At 40.9% G+C, this 18,737-nt stretch overlaps 1 protein-coding gene across 1 annotated transcript in view; it reads left to right on the top strand.

The window, feature by feature from the left end:
- LOC109030316 (uncharacterized) overlaps positions 1 to 17,926 on the top strand; it is a 52,740-nt gene extending 34,814 nt beyond the window's left edge. Inside the window, exons 3-5 of the mRNA XM_019041212.2 lie at positions 6,943 to 7,056; positions 8,642 to 8,943; positions 12,833 to 17,926. Of these exons, the coding sequence (XP_018896757.2) occupies positions 6,943 to 7,056; positions 8,642 to 8,943; positions 12,833 to 13,522 (1,106 nt within the window). The 3' untranslated portion in view covers positions 13,523 to 17,926. The remainder of the gene's footprint in view (positions 1 to 6,942; positions 7,057 to 8,641; positions 8,944 to 12,832) is intronic.
- Positions 17,927 to 18,737: the final 811 nt, after the last annotated feature.

Here is an 18,737-nt window from a genome sequence, read left to right on the forward strand (position 1 = left end):
CAGTTCGCCTTGGTAAAATCACCAATAATTGGTAAAAAAAGTGTGATGGTAAAGGTACCAACGGACCTTGGTAAAAACGCCGAGAATTTTTTTTCAGTGCACAGTCGTGAAGACCCGCAATCATTTTATTTTCCCGTCCATTGTGCGGCGAGCGAGCCCAGTTATAGGATTAAGTAGCTATTAGCTTTGTCAGCAGGGTATCATTTTGGCTCGTGCTAGATATGATGATTACCGCCCCTCCCCCTCCCCCATTTTAACTGCCCAATTTGTCTGCGGCATCCCGTGCATCCAGGGCCCGGTCATCAGATGCTGCATTTCACGGACTCAGATTCAGCGCAATGCTTTCACTCTCGCGGCCTCCTCATCCTATTCATAGTGGTGATAAGTATGATTATGATACCGCCAAGCGGCTCTACGTGACGTCACGCTGGGACTGCGTTCTGATGTGTGCGCAAATTGATTTTTCGATGATTGACCCATACATGGCAGGATTTACCTACTTGCCGCCCATGGGCCGCCGGTATTTTGCCGCCCTCTTCTCATTCATCTTAAAACATCAATAAAAACCATTAATTGAACGTGCCGGAGGGATAAGGGTGCATAAGACGCGTTCACTCCTGTTGGAAACATTTTTTGCGTAAGCCCTGTCAACACTACTAGCAAAAGTTCACGGAACTTTGCGCGAAAGTTCAGTTCCGTTAACCTATCTCTGTGGGGACAAGGCCTTTCATTTGTAAGAAATGAACTAAAAAATTAAGAAAGAACAAACATAAATGTGGTTTAATAATCTTAACTTCCACCGCCTTGCCACGCTGACCACACTGTGTTTGGCGCAATGCGTGAAGTATTCATGCAGTCTTGTAGGCACTGTGCGTTTCACGCCGCGCCGACCGCTGTTGACCGAACTGTGTTTGACGCAATGCGTGAAGTATTCATGCAGTCTCGTAGGCGCTAATATGTGTCACATGCCGACCGGCGCGTCGAGGGCTTCTCCTTTTCATCTCAAGTCCTCGTCATCATGTCTCTTTGCGCCGCGCCAGGCCAAATTACGTGTTTGGTTTCTCTCTTAACTCAACTAATTAAAGGTGCGTAGTCTTTTGTATCACCGAAATACGACAAAATTAGAAATTAATGAACTCGCAGGAAATGAAAGATTTTGTCACCTTTTCTTGTTTGTAATTTTTTTCTGAATCCGATTTTGTTGTACCTGCATTTAAAAAAATTGCAAAATTTTCTGCCCCCTAATTTTGCCGCCATGGGCCGCGGCCCATGTGGCCACCCCCTTAATCCGGCCCTGGACCCATATGAACGGGTTATCCAAGGAAAGGTGTCGCACAGTGGGACGAAAAGGTGTCAAAACGGGACATTCGCCCATTAGACGATAATTTTTCGCCGATCTTCTCAAAACTTGACATTTTCGGTCTTTTTGGGAAAAGGAATCCAATATTATGTTCAGTATTTGGTTCATGGTGACAATCCGGCCAAAAAGTGATGTTGCCAAGTCTCTGTTTAAATCTATTTGATAAACAGATTAGCATGATTATGGTAGAGATTTAACGCGCGTGTCTTTTGCTTTTTTTCATTGAAAAAGAAAATGAATTCACTTATCCTGAAATTGAGAAATGCTTTTATTAAGAAACAACACCCCCCCCCCCCTACCGACTTTTTACCTATCCCAAAAACCGCATCGATATTTGACTATAGGGGAATGAGTTCATCAATGGGCAGACATTAAAGTGAATCCGAAAATCATAATCGAATAGGTTGCTCCCAAATATTATCATTCTTTGACACAGATGCTTTTTTCCCGTTTTTTTTCAAGGACTTTTCTTCTTCCCTTTTGAGCGCCATTTTCTAAAATCCTGATTATATGGAATATGCAACAGACACTCAAAAGCTCTAAATCTTAAGATGTCAAGGCAAAATTCCATACTTTAGAAACTCCGAGTTTCTTAGGGGTCTTTTCTGCACTTCTGAGATATCGTTCATAAGAATGAGGATTTATTGCCACTCAATATATTGCAAATTTTTCCATCGAATATGCTGGAATACAAATCATGGGATACTGTCAAACTGTCGCTACATTGGTTGAAATTATATTTTCAATCTCAGCCTCGATTCTAAGGACCGTTTCCATCACGACATCATTCGATTCTTTGCAAATTCAAAACAAAAAATTGCTCTACAAAAAAAGACGACAGCAATCAGTATCCTAGATATCAGATAAGCATTGCAGCAAGGTGATAAGCAAGGCGGCGGCGGCGGCGGCGGCGGCTCGGCGGCCAGCAACGCAGCCCGTTGCGCTCAACCTCAACCGTCAATTGGCCTGAGAAAGCGCTCGATTTTAAGCGAACCGCGCTCATGTTTTCCCTTGTAACTTCCAAAGTCGGAAGAAGTCGGATGAAAACTAATATGATTCTAAAAGCTAAGGATACGTAGAATCTCGATATGCAAACCGTTTCTTGGACAAGTTTGGACATTTTTTTAAAACTCTAATTGAAGTTTGAATTTTAGTTTTTTGACTTGTCGATTTTGAATTCACTCTCTGACCCCCAGGAAGTTAAAAGTAATCATCACCAATGACGTAAACGAATAGTCTATGTTTGTATTCAATTGTTATAACAAAAAATTGCATTTAAAATCATCTCGGAAGCTAGAGGAGCAACATTTGTATACTTGCGCTTTTACCTCTTTTTTTCATCTTTCCGAAACACGCGTTTCTCTACGCCTGTCATTTGAATATTCCTCAATTATTTAAATTGTTAAAATCTTCGTTATTCTGGAAGTTTAGACCCTCCAGGTAACTTCTACACATTTGGTTTTTGCTTTTAATGATTTTCATTTTTACCGTGAATGTCCCGTTTCTGTAATGGGCTCGTCCCAATGTGTGTCGTCGCCGCCATAAGATAAGATTCAAGAAAGAAAAAACTAGAGAATCGCATTTCGCGTGTTGTTATTAACATTAAAGTAAAATGTAGGAACATTTTTACCAGGATAAGCATTATGCACTTCGACTGTGTAAGTCGGCAATCACATAACTCGGTTTGCGACGTCACAGACTTTCTGTTATACTTTGTTTTTTAAATGGAAAACTACTCAACGGCAATTCTTTAAAAGTGCTGTGCTTTTTCTTCCCTGTGCGAAGAAAATTCTGCAAAAACTTCGAGGAATGATGTCAATTAGTTCTCCTTGGAAAAAATAACATAGAGGAGGAGATTTTCAGACACCACAAACGAGTTATGTGATTGGGAACTTACGCCGTGGATATGTGTGTTCTGGCATACATTTTCCTATGTTTAACTTCAAAGAAAGAAACAAAAATTTCTCGACAGTTCCTTGAATTTTTTGAACATCAATAAGACCTTGGTAACATGAAAAGGGTCAGAGAAATTGGCCGAGAAACAAGTTTTTTTTTTTCAAATTTTGTTAGATACGCCTTTCTCTTGCTAAAACACTCAGGACTGTCATTTTTAATAAGAATTATTCTCACAAAAATCTGCACAAACGTTTTCATGTAAAAAATTAAATTTAGCAAAAGCTAATGTGGCTCAGTTCCTTTCTTCTTAACGCAGTCCACACAAGTAGGTAATGCCTCTCTGTGCAAAGCAAATCACTCTCGACATTCTTACACCTAAAAAAAGTAAAGTTGATTTAACATTCTGGATGTAAAAAAGTGTGCGAGAACTCACAAAATGGTAAATTACCTGCCACGGCAGTTAGTTTTACATCTTGACATTGCTAAAATTACTGCTGCAGGAGCTAATTCAGCATTTTGTAAGTTCTCACTCACTTTTATTGCATCTAGAATGTTAAATCAACTTCACTTTTTTTTTCAGTGTACTAAGCCTCAAAGTTCCAATCCTTACATCAAACGAGAATGGGGATGTTGCATGTGTGAGGGATTTGCGATTTGACCATTGATTCTTATGTAAAAGTTCGCGAGGAACTGGATGGTGCCACTGGTTTTCTTTGAAATCAACGCCCAAGCTCAAAAAAAGCTCTCAAGTTGAGCCAAATTGGAGGGGATATCCCACCCTGCCCTGAGAGTCCACCTCTACATCAAAACAAACTCTCCATGCAAAGATAGGGAGCAAATACATTGACAGGGTTGCCACTTTATTTGGGGGACTCCAAAACTGAAAACACGGCAACCCTGTCAATGAATTTGCTCCCTATCTTTGCATGGAGAGTTTGTCTTGATGTAGAGGTGGACTCTCAGGGTAGGGTGGGATATCCCCTCCATTTTGGCCTCAACTTGAGAGCTTTTTTTGAGCTTGGGAGATCATTTCAGAGAAAACCAGTGGCACCATCGTGTTTCTCGCAAACTTTTACTGGTCAAATTGCAAATCCCTCACACATTGCAACACCTCCATTCCAGTTCCACGCGCAACCAAACACGCAACTCCGTAAATACGGGAAACGTCTCATGTCTCTTTCCAGCTATTATCCCGCCTAATTGGAATCGATCCATGCATTACCATGAGAAGATGACAGTGTACCCGCTGCATGGCTCATGTTAAGTCATTCGCTCATTCCTGGACGCCCGGTCTCTCTCGAAAGTTACGTGTTCACACCCGCTCTGCGGTTATAGGCATTTTCATTTGGACGTATTTATGCTAAAAGGACCTAAGTCTCACGCAAACCCTGTATGCACATAGTTCCTTTTATCATAAATACGTCCATTTCTCCGGGAGGTTATGAATGTATCGTTACGAGGCATATTTTCCCATCATGTGATTATCGCGGATCTCTAGTAATCAAGTTAGACGATTTGCAGTGCTCAATTATGCGAGCGCGCTCGAAGTCTGGGGTGTTACGTGTGAACTTCGTCCCAAGTTCAAGAGCAGGACAAACAACTTTGTGAAATAAAACAAAGCGGGAATCTCTAATAAGCGTGCGTATTAGAAAAACGCTGAGCGGTCAGTGACATTTGAAAGTGAAAAAAAGAAAAAAAACATGTTCGTGTATAAATCGTCACCTTCCGGCCAAGTATCACGAGCGCGACGTCTCAAAATTTCCGCCGCCATTTTATATTTTTACGGAGAAACTGTCGGTTGGATCTGTTGGAAAATTTCACTGAATTTTATCAGCAGTACACTGAGAAAAAAGACACATCGGATCTAGAGTCCAGACTCTTGAAAACATTGACAAGAAAAAATACTCTTGATTCAATCGGATTTTTGCTTGAATCAGAACGAAATCCGCTTAAATTAAAAGGCTTAGTTCTTGATTTAAGCTAGATTCTGATTGAATCAAGAGTACTTTTTCTTGTCGATGTTTTTAAGAGTCTGGACTCTAAATCCAATGTGTTTTTTTTCCAGTGCAGTACAAAGAAAATTCGGTGAAATTTTTGGACAGTTTCATTGAACAATTTCTCTGTGAAATAATAAAATGGTGGCGGACATTTTGAAACGTCGCGTGGCGCTTGTGATACTTTGACCGGAAGATGACGAAATTGCATTTCTTTAAAAACTGCATCTTTACCTGTTAAAAGGACACTTCCGTAAAGAGCTCTTCACGTTAGATTTTGAACATGTTGGATGGAAAATCATTTTAATTTTAAAAAAAGACGATTTTATTTCGTTTGCCGGCTACACATTATTCAGGAGCGAAGCGTGCAAATGATCGATTATCGATATTTCTCCATTTGAAGCTATGGTAAAAAATCGATCAGTAAGGTGTTCGTTGCGAATATTCTGTTTCTCGATCCTTCTTTATATGTTTAAATGGCACATCAATCGATTTATCGAAAAGCACGCCACGCCTTTTGCATTATATTTATCGTCAAAATTTCCCGAGTGTAAACGAGGAGACTTAAACGCGTGAGTAGAAAAAATAACCATTACTCGCACACTGCCAATACTGCCTTCCTAAGGGGAACGCTGTGTAAAAATTCATAATAAACTAATATACAACATTACTAATATTCTAATAACTAATATTCAATAACCTAACCTAACCTAACCTAACCTAACCATCACTAGCATACAGCCGATGCTGCCGTGCTAAGGCAGAAAGCCGTGTGAAACTTCAGGCGTTGCCAAATTTGCTTTTTTAGTAACAGTTATACATCTCCCCCGAGTGTTAACATGGAGACTTAAACGTGTGAGTAGGAAAGATAACCATCACTTGCATATACAGCCAACAATTCCATGTCAGAGAAGAACGTTGTAAGATCCTATAGGAGTTGAGAAATTATTCCATTGCTAATCCGAATTTTCAGGGAAATTTCGAATCTGTTATTCTGAAGAAAAACGCCGTAAAAGCTTTCAAACTTTGCAAAATTAGCTTTGATAAAACATGAATTCCCGGTAAACTTATTTGGTAACATTTCCCCCCCCCAATTTTTCGAATTATTTTGTCTACAATTTATCGTGAAGTTTCTATAAATTTAAAGAAAAAATAAGCATTTCTCAAAAATAAACATTTGACAGGGGGAAATTTGGTAGCTCTCGAATGTTCATAAGGGTATTTCTTCTTTTACACTGAAAAAAAACACATTGGATCTAGAGTCCAGACTCTTGAAAACATTGACAAGAAAAAGGACTATTGATTCAAGCAGATTTAAGCTTAAATCAAAAGGAAATCCGCTCAAATTAAGAGGCTTGGTTCTTGATTTAAGCTTAAATCTGATTGAATCAAGAGTATTTTTTCTTGTCGATGTTTTTAAGAGTCTGGACTCTAGATCCAATGTGCTTTTTTTCCAGTGTAGGAAGGAAGCACAGTCAGTCATGCATGCAATACGCATGATATTTTTGTGGCATCAATGAAAAAAGCAATACATTTTTTCGGCTTATTTCAGTACGGAAAGAACTGTTATAGATATCCTCAGATTTATTTTTTACAACCGTGTTGTTCATTTCGGAACTCAGATGTTTGTTTCGAAGCGTCTTCCATGAAAATTAAAAACAATGAAATAATATTGTTGCCTCTCTGTTTCAGAAAAATATCCAAAATTTCGACCACCCATAACGGACTACTCGCCTGAGATAATGATTCACTCGGATTTGATGAGCGACTACGAGAAGAACAGGCCGCACAGCACAAACTTAGTTGGTAAAATTCGTTTCTATAAAGATTGATAAATATTGTAAATGAACTTTCACTTTTTAAAGCCCATTATTCATTCCAGAGTGATAAGACGGAGAAAAATAATATGCAATGAGGATAAAAACGTATCATGCTTTCAGTTTACAGCAAACACTGGAAGAAAAACACATTGGATCTAGAGTCCAGACTCTTGAAAACATTGATAAGAAAAAGGACTCTTGATTCAATCAGATTTAAGCTTACATCAAAAGGAAATCCGCTCAGCGCCGCGGGCGATCAGCGCGATACGCCATTGGCGCCTACAAACCTAACAGGGATACTTCACGCATTGCGGAATGCGAGAAGTATCCCTGTTAGGTTTGTAGGCGCCAGTGCGGGTTTCGTGCTGGCAGCGCGCTACGGATGAAGTGATGAGTGCCTGTAGAGTTAGGTGCCTTCATTTCTGCGCTTATGCAACACGGACATCCGTGGAGCTCGAGTAGTTGCATCCAGACATTGTGCTGAAATTCGCTTGGTGATTCATGCTTTGCTTGTTGCTCTAAAACAACTCAATCCAATTCCGGCGTCACGTCGCCCACTGCAGAATGCGGATGAATTTAACCATTACTGGTTTTTATCGCAACATTGTTAAATTTCTGAATTTTTTTTAAATGTTTGAAAAATTGTTGTAATTGTATAAAAAAGAGACGTATGAGAAAGCCGTAACTGAGCAAAAATGACACGGTTTGGGGCAAAACAGCAGTAAGTGACATTATTCCTCCAGAGAGCCGATGAAAACAGTGCAATCAAGTAAAGTGCCACCCTCTTCTGCCAATGTCTAGCCTGGAAATGTGTTTTTTGTGTGTTCAAAACGCAACCACGAAAGCATGCAGAAGATAGCATTTACAGCTGTCTTGCCTGACCATAACCCAGCACGAAAATGAAAAATACCCTTTTTACTTAATTGAAATAGAATCAGTGGATTTTTAATAATTCAGACTACTTCTGGGAGTCTTTCTGACGATTAGTGGCAATTTGACAAAGAACGGAGGCTTTTTCAATAAAATTTTTCGGTCGGGCACTTCTGATCCCGTTTTCTCAAAACTTCATTTTTGCACTTACTGCTCTCTTCGCTATCAAGGCAGACCAGACAAGCTGTCTCGTGAAAATGTCGTGTACAGGGTGTCTAGCTTTTTTTTCATTATAGAAAATTCTGATGAAATCCTGATTTTTTTCTGATTTTTGACTGCTAAATCCTGATTTCATAATTTTTCCAAATCCTGGTCAAATCCTGATTTTTTGGGGAGAAAAATTAAAATTTCTAAATTTAAGAATTTTAATTAAAATTAAAATTCATAAGCGTATGCGAAAGCCAAAAAAAAATCAAATCGGGCAGCCGACTTTTCTCAAATTCTGATTTTACGACTGCGGTTTTCCCTCAAATCCTGATGAAATCGGGATTAAATCCTGATTGACCTCAAATCCTGACAGAATCGGGAAAATCGGAAAAATCCTGATGCTAGACACTCTGATGTACTATGTTGTTTCTCTATGTTGTTGTATGTTGTCTGTACTCGATGTTATATACTTATCCTTCTTGTTTTGGGGATAGAGATCACGTCGACGCACCGGGACTGCCGGCTGAGGTCGCGGCGGTACATCTCGGACGGGCAGTGCACCTCGCCGCAGCCGATCACGGAGGCGGTCTGCGCGGACAGCTGCACGATGCCCTCCTACATGTTCAACGAGCTCCCGGAGCCGCCCGAGGACGAGTACGTGGACGAGCCGCCCCGGAGCGTCCAGTACGCCGGATGGCTCAGGCGCAAGAACTCCAAGAGGCGCACCCGCTCATCCCCCGCCAAGCCGGACAAGACCGACCGACAGGACTATATCGAGGATTTTGAGATGGCCGAGGTGAGTCCCAAAGCTAATCCATATTACGGCGGGCTAATACACAAAGAGGATGTTAATTGGACGTATTTCTATCAAACGGAACTATGTGCATTAAAAAATGAGCCCTGAGACCCATAAGAATATGTGCATGACAGGGCTCAAGTCATAATGCACATAGTTCCGTTTGATAGAAATACGTCAAATTTATAAAACAAAACTAAGATTTTTAAGTAATATTAATTGAAATAAATTTAACTAAATAGTTATTACCAATGCACGTGATAATCAGTTTTTTATTCAACGCACATGAGAAAAGACCATGAAAGTTATACATTTTTATCCAAGAGTCGTCACCCGGGAGACGCCAAGAAGAGATAATAAAAATGAACACATGATTTTATTAATAACAACGAATAGGATTTAACAGAGGATATGGGAAGCGATCCTTTTGGTGGAACCGGGTATCGAAGATTTTGAGATGGTCGAGGTGAGTCCCAAAGCTAATCGATAATACGGCGGGCTAATAGACAAAGCAATAGACAAAGAGGGTATGGGGAGCGATCCTTTTGATGGAACCGCGTATCGAAGATTTTGAGATGACTGAGGTGAGTCCCAAAGCTAATTATTATCAAGGCGGGCGAATCTGCCGTGCCAAGCAAGAACACCCCATGATCATTCAGGCGTTGCCATATCTCCTTCAACAGCAAACAAAACTGGGAAATTTTTAAATATTTTTCAGAAAATGGAGATGTTGCATGTGTGAGGAATTTGCGATTTGACTGTTGATTCTTAGGTAAAAGTTAGCGAGAAACACGATGGTGCCACTGGTTTCTCTGAAATCAACTCCCAAGCTCAAAAAAAGCTCTCGAGTTGAGGCCAAAATGGAGGGGATATCCCACCCTACCCTGAGAGTCCACCTCTACATCAAGACAAACTCTCCATGCAACGATAGAGAACAAATACATTAGCAGGGTTGCCGTGCTTTCAGTTGTAGAGTCCCCAATTAAAGTGGCAGCCCTGTCAATGTATTTGCTCCCTATCTTTGCATGGAGAGTTTGTCTTGATGTAGAGGTGGACTCTCAGGGTAGGGTGGGATATCCCTTCCATTTTGGCCTCAACTTGAGAGCTTTTTTTGAGCTTGGGAGTTGATTTCAGGGAAAGTTGATCAACAGTCAAATCGCAAATTCCTCACACTTGCAACATCTCCATTTTTGAATATTTTTCCTCCAATTTTTCAGACAATTTTGTTCCCAATCTGATCTAAATTATCTGAAAATTTCAAGGAAAAATGAAAATGACTTCGTTCAAAAATGTATGCTTTATTCGAGGAAATCTGGCAACTCCCAAATGTTCATACGGCGTTTTTCTTCATCACGGCAATAATAGACAAAGCAATAGACAAAGGGTATCAGGTATTACCTAACGCACCCAGAGGAAAGGGGGGTTTTAACCTGCGTTACGGTGCGTTACAAGGGGGAGGGGTTAAAGCCTAGCGTCACGTAACAAATTCGAGCCAGAGGAAAGGAAAACCCTTTGAAAAAAACGTGCCAAAAATTTAAAATACCGCCCAAATTTTAAGTAGTTTTTTATGCGTTTCTTGATTATTTGAAAATTTGGGTGCACTTGAAAAAAGAACACATTGGATCTAGAGTCCAGACTCTTGAAAACATTGACAAGAAAAAGGACTCTTGATTCACTCAGATTTAAGCTTAAATCAAAAGGAAATCCGCTTAAATTAAGAGGCTGGGTTCTTAATTTAAGCTTAAATCTGATTGAATCAAGAGTATTTTTTCTTGTCGATGTTTTTAAGAGTTTGAACTCTGGATCCAATGTGTTTTTTTTTTTTCCAGTAAGGGGGTGGGGTGCTTCAGGCCAGCGTTACATAATTCAAGAAGGGGGGGGGGTGTAGGGCTGCGTTACGGGTGCAGTAAAAGGGGGAAGGGTTGGTCAAAAAATCTGGTACAGTGCGTTACGTAATACTTGAACGGCCCCAAAGAGGAAATGTGGAGCGATACATTTGGTGGAACCAGGTGGCCGGAATGAACAAGGAAGTAAGTACTGAACTAACTAATGGCAACTCACGAGGGACTCTATACTTAATCCGTCATTTCATCCCTTAGTTTATGACAACGACCCGTTTTAAGCAACTGGATCGCTCCATTTGCCCGTCTTCTCCTTTGTCTATAGCTTTGTCCATAGCTTTGTCTATAGATGTCAATAATCAGCCAGCTAGACTCCGATCAGGCTCAAGGGGTCGTTCAATCAAATGGACTATATTTTGCAATTAGGAACTATAAATTCCAGCTCGGTTTAAAAACAACGTATGTGCCATTAGTTCCCCTATGCACACAAGTGTTTTTTCAGATGAGCCAGAATTTATGGGTCCAAATTGCAAAATGCAGTCCAAATGATCATCCGCCGAAGTGATCGCCTTCACTTACTACTTCACGCTGCTACACTATTGATTGGGCTTTCAAATGATACAATTATTCGGCCTCTGCGGCCACGCTCGGAAGTATCATTTCACGGTGAAGGCGTTTCTTACGCGTCGCCACTCTTTATCAAATGGACTGCATTTTGCAATTTGGAACTATAAATTCCGGCTCCTCTGGAAAAACACTTATGTGCATAGGGAATCTAATGGCACGCATACGTTCTTTTTAAACCGGGCTAGAATTTATAGTTCCAAATTGCAAAATGTATTCCAAATAATCATCTGAAGCGATCGCCTTTAGTCACTAATTCACGCTGCTGCACTGTTGATTGGATTATCAAGTGATACAACTATTCGGCCTCCGCGGCCACGCTAGGAAGTATCATTTCACGATGAAGGCGTTTCTTACCCGTCGCCACTTTTCATCAAATCATCACGATCTCTTCATCTCTTGAGTATGAAGAAGAAGACTTAAACGCATGAGTAGAAAACTAACCATCATTCGCATACCGCCAATACTGTCATGCTGGGGAAGAACGCTCTCAGGCGTTGCAAAATTTCCTTTGTTAGTACGAATTTTAAAACTCTCGCATGTTAATGGGGAGGAAGAGAGGACTTGAACGCACGAGTAGAAATAATGACCATCATTCGCATACCGCTGTGTTAAGGAGGAACGCCGTATTCGATCGACATGAATCTATCGCAAAATTAAAAGGTGAATCGATCGACGCAAATTATTAAAAACCCGTTGTCGATTCGATAGACGTGAATCGATCGAAAACAAAAACGTGATGCGATCGACAAATCCGTGAATCGATCGACACACCCATGATTCGATCGACTCACGGGTTTGTCGATCGACTCACGGATTTGTCAGTCGACTCCCGGGTTTGTCGATCCATCCACGGGTTTGTCGATTGAGTCACGGGTTTGTCAGTCGACTCACGGGTTTGTCGATCGATTCACGGGTTATTTGATCTATTCACGGTTGTCGATCGAATCGAAGTCGATTAAATCACGTCGATTGGTTCAAGTTATCACTGGTAAAAAAACCCCTTGGACCAATGCCGCGGTGCATTGACTTGAGAGTGCAGTTTCTTGTCGCCGGATTTAAGAGTCTTGAACTCTTGTTTCAAGCGGATTTTGCATTGATTCAAGCAGATTTCGCATTGAAACAAGAGTCCAGACTCTTAAATCCGGCGACAAGAAACTGCACTCTTGAACCAAGAGGGTTTTTTTTTTTTTTTTTTTTTTTTTTTTTTTTTTTTTTTTTTTTACCAGTGTATAGTTTTTCGATCGATTCTTGTCTATCAAATCGACACCGGTACTTTAATAATTTGTCGATCGATTCACGTTTTCATTTTGCGATCTCTTCATACCGATCGAATCCGTACCCTCCGCTTGGCAACACTTTTAAAACGTGGTCCATTTCTCGTAACGATACGTTACTAAGCCACGAATTCCACCTGTTCCCAGATCGGCCCGAAGCCCTCCTCGAAGTGGTCCTGCGAGTCGGGCGAGACCGGGAAGAAGCGCATCAACCTCCTCTGCAACGACGGGAGCCTCCGCCAGTACTCCCTCAAGATCATCGTCTCCTGCCGCTGCCGCAAGTACCTCCACGGCGCCCACTCCTACCCGCCCTCCCTGGCCTCCGCCGGCTCCTACCCGGCCTCCTACTTCACCGGCCCCGGCGACGTCGACCTCCCCGTCGAGGCCTCCGTCCCGGTCGCCTCCAGCCACCGCCCCGTCAAGACCATCATCAAACCGGTGCCCGTCCCCGTCTTCCCGCCCACGGGCCCGCGCGGGAAGCGGCGCTGGAAGAAGCGCAAGTACAAGTCGAAGCACCGCTACCCGAACCACAAGCACCATCATCACCACGGTCATGGGCATCACCATCATCACGGGCATCATCATCATCATGGTCATGGGCATCATCATCACCATGGGAAAGGGAAGGGGAACCACAAGGGCCCCGCTGGGTTCCGGCCGCTGAGCAAGCAGCACTGGGAGCATATCCGCAAGAAGTTGAAGAAGGTCGCCAAGAAGCATAGGTTCAAGACGGGGGTGCGGAAGTCGTTCCGGAGCCAGACCCCGGTCTCGGATCGGCCCAAGACGAAGGGCGAGAAACACGGGAAGGCCGATCGGAGATTCGGTTTGATCGATTGATGTCACTCGTAGAGGGAAGAAGGAGGTTGGATACTGTTAAAATCGAGGAGTGAAATGGAGATGTTGCATGTGTGAGGAATTTGCGATTTTACTGATGATTCTTAGGTAAAAGTACGCGAGAAACACGATGGTGCCATTGGTTCTCTCTGAAATCAACTCCCAAGCAAAAAAAAACTCTCAAGTTGAGGCCAAAATGGAGGGCGGATATCCCACGCTATCCTGAGAGTCCCCCTCTACATGAAGACAAACTCTCCATGCAAAAATAGGGAGCAAATACATTGACAGGGCTGCCACATTATTTGGGGACTCTAAAACTAGAAACACGGCAACCCTGCTAATGTATTTGCTCCCTATCTTTGCATGGAGCGTTTGTCTTGATGTAGAGGTGGACTCTCAGGGTAGGGTGGGATATCCCCTCCATTTTGGCCTCAACTTGAGAGCATTTTTTGAGCTTGGGAGTTGATTTCAGAGACAACCAGTGGCATCATCGTGTTTCTCGCGAACTTTTACATAAGAATCAACAGTCAAATCGCAAATTCCTCACACATGCAACATCTCCACTCTACGCCGGAGGTTATACGTGTATCTCAGGGTTAATGCGTCGGATTTCAGTGATCGATTTTTTGGGTCAAAGTAAAACTTATTTGTTGAGTAGAATTTTTTCTGATAATGTTTTTTTGTGACGCTACAGCGCATGAAAGTTGAGAATTTGCTCCCGAAACTTGCCCATAACTCTGGCACCAAACGTAAATGAAAATTGTGTCCTAGCGGTAACTTGTAGCGTATTTTTCATTTTTTGTGGTTTCAGATGCCTACGATTTTATGGAAATATGGGTACAATTTTCATTGGCATTTGACATTTGGCGCCAGGGTTATGGGCGAATTTCGGGGGAAAATCCTCAACTTTGATGGGCTGTAGCGTCGAAAAAAGCATTTTCAGAAAAAACAGTTTATAGAACGAAAAAGTCTTATTTTGACCTAAAAAATTGATCCCCGAAGTCCGGCGCATTAACCTTGGGACACCCTGTAAAGCGCCAAAAACCCAGAATGATACGTATGAAAAGTGGAATTCGCACCATAGGTAAATGCGTATGACACTCCGCAAAAAGAGAAAATTCCGCTTTACGAGAGTGTAAGTCACTCCGCGGATTCCGCTTCGTACCCGTATTACTCCGGGATTTGGGGCTCGATACAGACTCCGGCACGTAATTTTACTCCGAAATTTTTAACAGTGCAGTTTCTGATTCGTTACACCGTAACGAAGGTGAATAAAATATGACGTTAATGTTCTTACAAGATCCGAAATTCAAAGTTTGGAAGTAAGTTTGGCTTTATTCAACGTAAAATAATACTTAAGGTGATTCGATGGACGCCATATTTTGTGTCAGAACGGCATGCGATATATCGCATCAATCAGTTCCATTTTTTCAGCTACTCGTCATTTTTCTCCAATTTTGAGATCGCAATTCTGTTGTCACGAGACTAAAGCACTCACTTACCAGTTTTAACAAAGAAATTCAACGTAGGTAATAAAGGCGTGGTTTTTTTTAGAGAGAAAACATCGCATTCGATACTGATATCGAGACTGCACTCAAACAGGGCCGGATTTACCTACTTGCCGCCCATGGGCCGCCTGTATTTTGCCGCTCCCTTCTCATTCGTTTTGAAACATCAATAAAAACCATATAATGAACGTGCCAGCGGGGGAAGGGTGCATAAGACGCGTTTACTCGTGCTGAACACATTTTTTGAGAAAGCCCTGGCAACACTATTAGCAAAATTTCACGGAACTTTGCGCGAAAGTTAAGTTTCGTAAACCTATATCTGTGTGGACAAGACCTCCCATTCATAAGAAATGAACGAATAAATTATGAAAGAACAAACATAAATGTGGATTGATGATTTTAACTTCCGCCGCCGCTCCGCTCAGACCGTACCATGTTTGGCGCCATGCGTGAAGTATTCACGCAGTCTTGTAGGCGTTATGCGTTTCACGCTGATCGCACTGTGTTTGCCGCAATGCGTGAAGTATTCATGCACTCTTGTGGGCGCTATCCGTTTCACGCTGACCGCAATGACCACACTGTGTTTGATGCAAGGCGTGAAGTATTCGTGCAGTCTTGTAGGCACTAATATGTGTTACATGCCGATCGATCGCCACGCCGAGGGTTTCTCCTTTTCATCTTAAGTCCTCGTCATCATTTCTCTCTAAGTCGCGCCGTTCCAGGTCAAATTGCGTGTTTGGTTTCTCTCTTAACTCGACTAATTGAAGGTGCTGTCTCTTGTATCACTGAAAGACGACAAAATTAGAAATTACTATACTCTCAAGAAATGAGAGATTTTGTCGCCTTTCGTCGTTAGTAATTTTTTTTTCTAAATCCGATTTTTTTATTACCTAGGTACATTTAAAAAAATTTCAAAATTTGCCGCCCCCTATAGATTTGCCGCCATGGGCCGCGGCCCATGTGGCCACCCCCTTAATCCGGCCCTGCACTCGAATGCGATATTTTCTCTCTAAAAAAACCACGCCTTTATCACGTTGAATTTCTTTGGTAAAATTGGTAAGTGAGTGCTTTAGTCTCCTGACAACAGAATTGCAATCTCAAAATTGGAGAAAAATGACGAGTAGCTGAAAAAAATGGAACCAATTGATGCGATATATCGCATGCCGTTTTGACACAAAATATGGCATCCATCGAATCACCTTAAAAAATCTTCTTAATACGAATTTCTTTCATAAACCACACCTTTTGTAAAGAAAATAAATGACAAAAATGTGAATTTTCCCAACTTACGTCATCAATCTCTTCGCATCTCGCCCGAAATGCAGGAACCTCCTTTTTTTCTCCATGTATGACGTTATTTTGCAAACCGAGATACGTGGTCTGAAAGTCTCACCGTCGATGTATCATCTTTAAGGAAAGAGACTGTTAAAGTTACGACTGAGTAGCCAAAGAACCGGAATTTCCTTGGATATTCCCACTAGTGATTTGCGACCGAGTTGCATCACTGCTGTTTGCGATGGCTTAAATGTACAGGTTTGAAAATAATGTGTTCCCTTCTAGTGTGCGATTATTACTTTTAATGAATACGAAAATGGTCACCGTTCTTTTCTGATCCGTAAGTCAATAGGAAATATTTTTTGTGGAAATCGGGGATTCCCTGAGAAAATGAATGTCGCCAAAAAGTAGTTATGCCTGAACAGTGGACGAAGGACCGTTCGGCACCCCACAACTTGGAAAACATATCGCGCCAACGCAGCGATTCGCAAAATACGCAGCGCTCATTGCCGTAGCGCCTTCAATTTTGGTGAACGCAACCCGGGCATCCGTAGAGCACGAATAGTTGCATTAAGGCGTTGACATATGTAAATCGTTGCGCTGTGTCAGTCAGCTATTGTGTTTCACCTTGATTTACATATATTTGGAACGGAATGACTTGTCTTTTATTTATTGCCCTTTGAGGACTTGAGTCTTTTAATTTTAATCAGATTTAAACACTCTTACGAGTTTTCCGCGACACAACCGCGAGTAGGTTTCTACTTGGGAGATTTTGTTTTATCCTCTATTGACGTATTTTAAGGTTCATATTTTGTGAATACGATCCTAATTATTTTAGATACTCTTTGTTGAGAAAGATTAGGTCCATCTTTTTAACCAAGCTTTGGAGAACTTCTAGTGACACATCAGATTTACTCTTTTACTTATTTCCTAAGGGATGAAGGATGATAATAAGATTCCTTAATCTTCATTATTCTTTTCACTCTTCGAGGGCTGATGGATCTAATGATTGATCAATTTTGTACATATCATCATTGTATATGGTATCACATTGTAAACTTTTCACTAAATTTTCATACTTTCAAGTGCAATAGATATAGGTAGGTAATGCTGTTACTCTTTTATTGTCCTTATTTTCTGTAAAAATGTCTGTGATTCAACAATAAAAAGCAATTAAGGCTAGTTGGTGACTGGAATCATTTAGGGATGGTTTGATGCATGGTTCTTTGAAACATTTTGGGTGCAAAAAGTGAGTGAGAGTGTTTTTTAAAATACAGATAGCTCAAGTCAAAAGATGCTTACTTCCATTCCGATGTTTAAATATCTCCGATTATGTTACATTGTAAATTAACAAGATATCTCCCCTTGATTTTCTGTATTTATTTTAGTAAAAATAGAAAATTCATAGGAAATTTCAATAGGAGATACCCATTTTCCCACTTCAACCATGCATTGATTTGTATTGAACAGCTCAAAGAATTCATACAAATTGCTCTCATTGAACTAATAATGATTCTAGTCACAGGATTCAAAATTGAACTAAGTATGCATAAAGATTATTGTACATTTTAGTTAAGGTTAATTTATTGTAATGATAGAGATAAATAAATACGTTGAGTACTTACTTACCAACCTATAAATTATTTTCATTCCATGATTTTACTTTTTAGAAGAACAGAAAAACTCAGGAACAAAATATTTCCAAGAAATAATTTGAAAGAATTTCTATACAAATGCAACTACAGGTGCATAATCATACACCTTAAAGACTGCATCCTAGTAGATATGTTCTTTTGGTTTTTGATAGGTTATCGAAACAGTTCCATTAAATTGTGGTTATGATAAGAAGGCCTTTACCAATAAGTGTCGGAGTTTTCAAAGCTGACGAAAATAAGCTGTTGTCTTAGAATTAGTTTTACGAGCCGACAACCAACTGACAGAGATATGCAAGGCAACAAAGCTTTGACTTTGAACTCGCAAAGTTTCAATAAAACCACCTGCCAGCCCTAGTACACAAACATATGGATAGTTACATTTTATAGTTCATAAAGCTCAAAGGGCTGTAAAGAAAATCACATCATATTAAATAACACCGAAATTTAGCCTGCGCTAAATGTCTTGGTGTTTTGTGCATGGTCCCTTTAATGAAGGAAATAAATGAATCAGTGAGAACGAAAACACACCAACTCTGTAACTCGGAAATGCTCAATTCTCATTTTCATTGAAGTTAGCGCATCTGTTCCAGCTTGGACATTTATAGTGTCCTTGAGGTCTTGGCCTTCGGCACGAAAAAAATTTTTCTTAGACTAACTTCTTCATCTACTGTGCAATTTTGTGTGTGTCTTAATTGGTTTTTTTCTTCAATTTGGTGTGTTTTTGCTTTTACTGATTCAAATAAGGGCCTGGCTAGTTGAAAGGGAAAAGTTTTACTTGAT

This window comes from Bemisia tabaci, chromosome 9 (assembly GCF_918797505.1).
Source record: "Bemisia tabaci chromosome 9, PGI_BMITA_v3".
Classification (NCBI taxonomy): Eukaryota; Metazoa; Arthropoda; class Insecta; order Hemiptera; family Aleyrodidae; genus Bemisia; species Bemisia tabaci.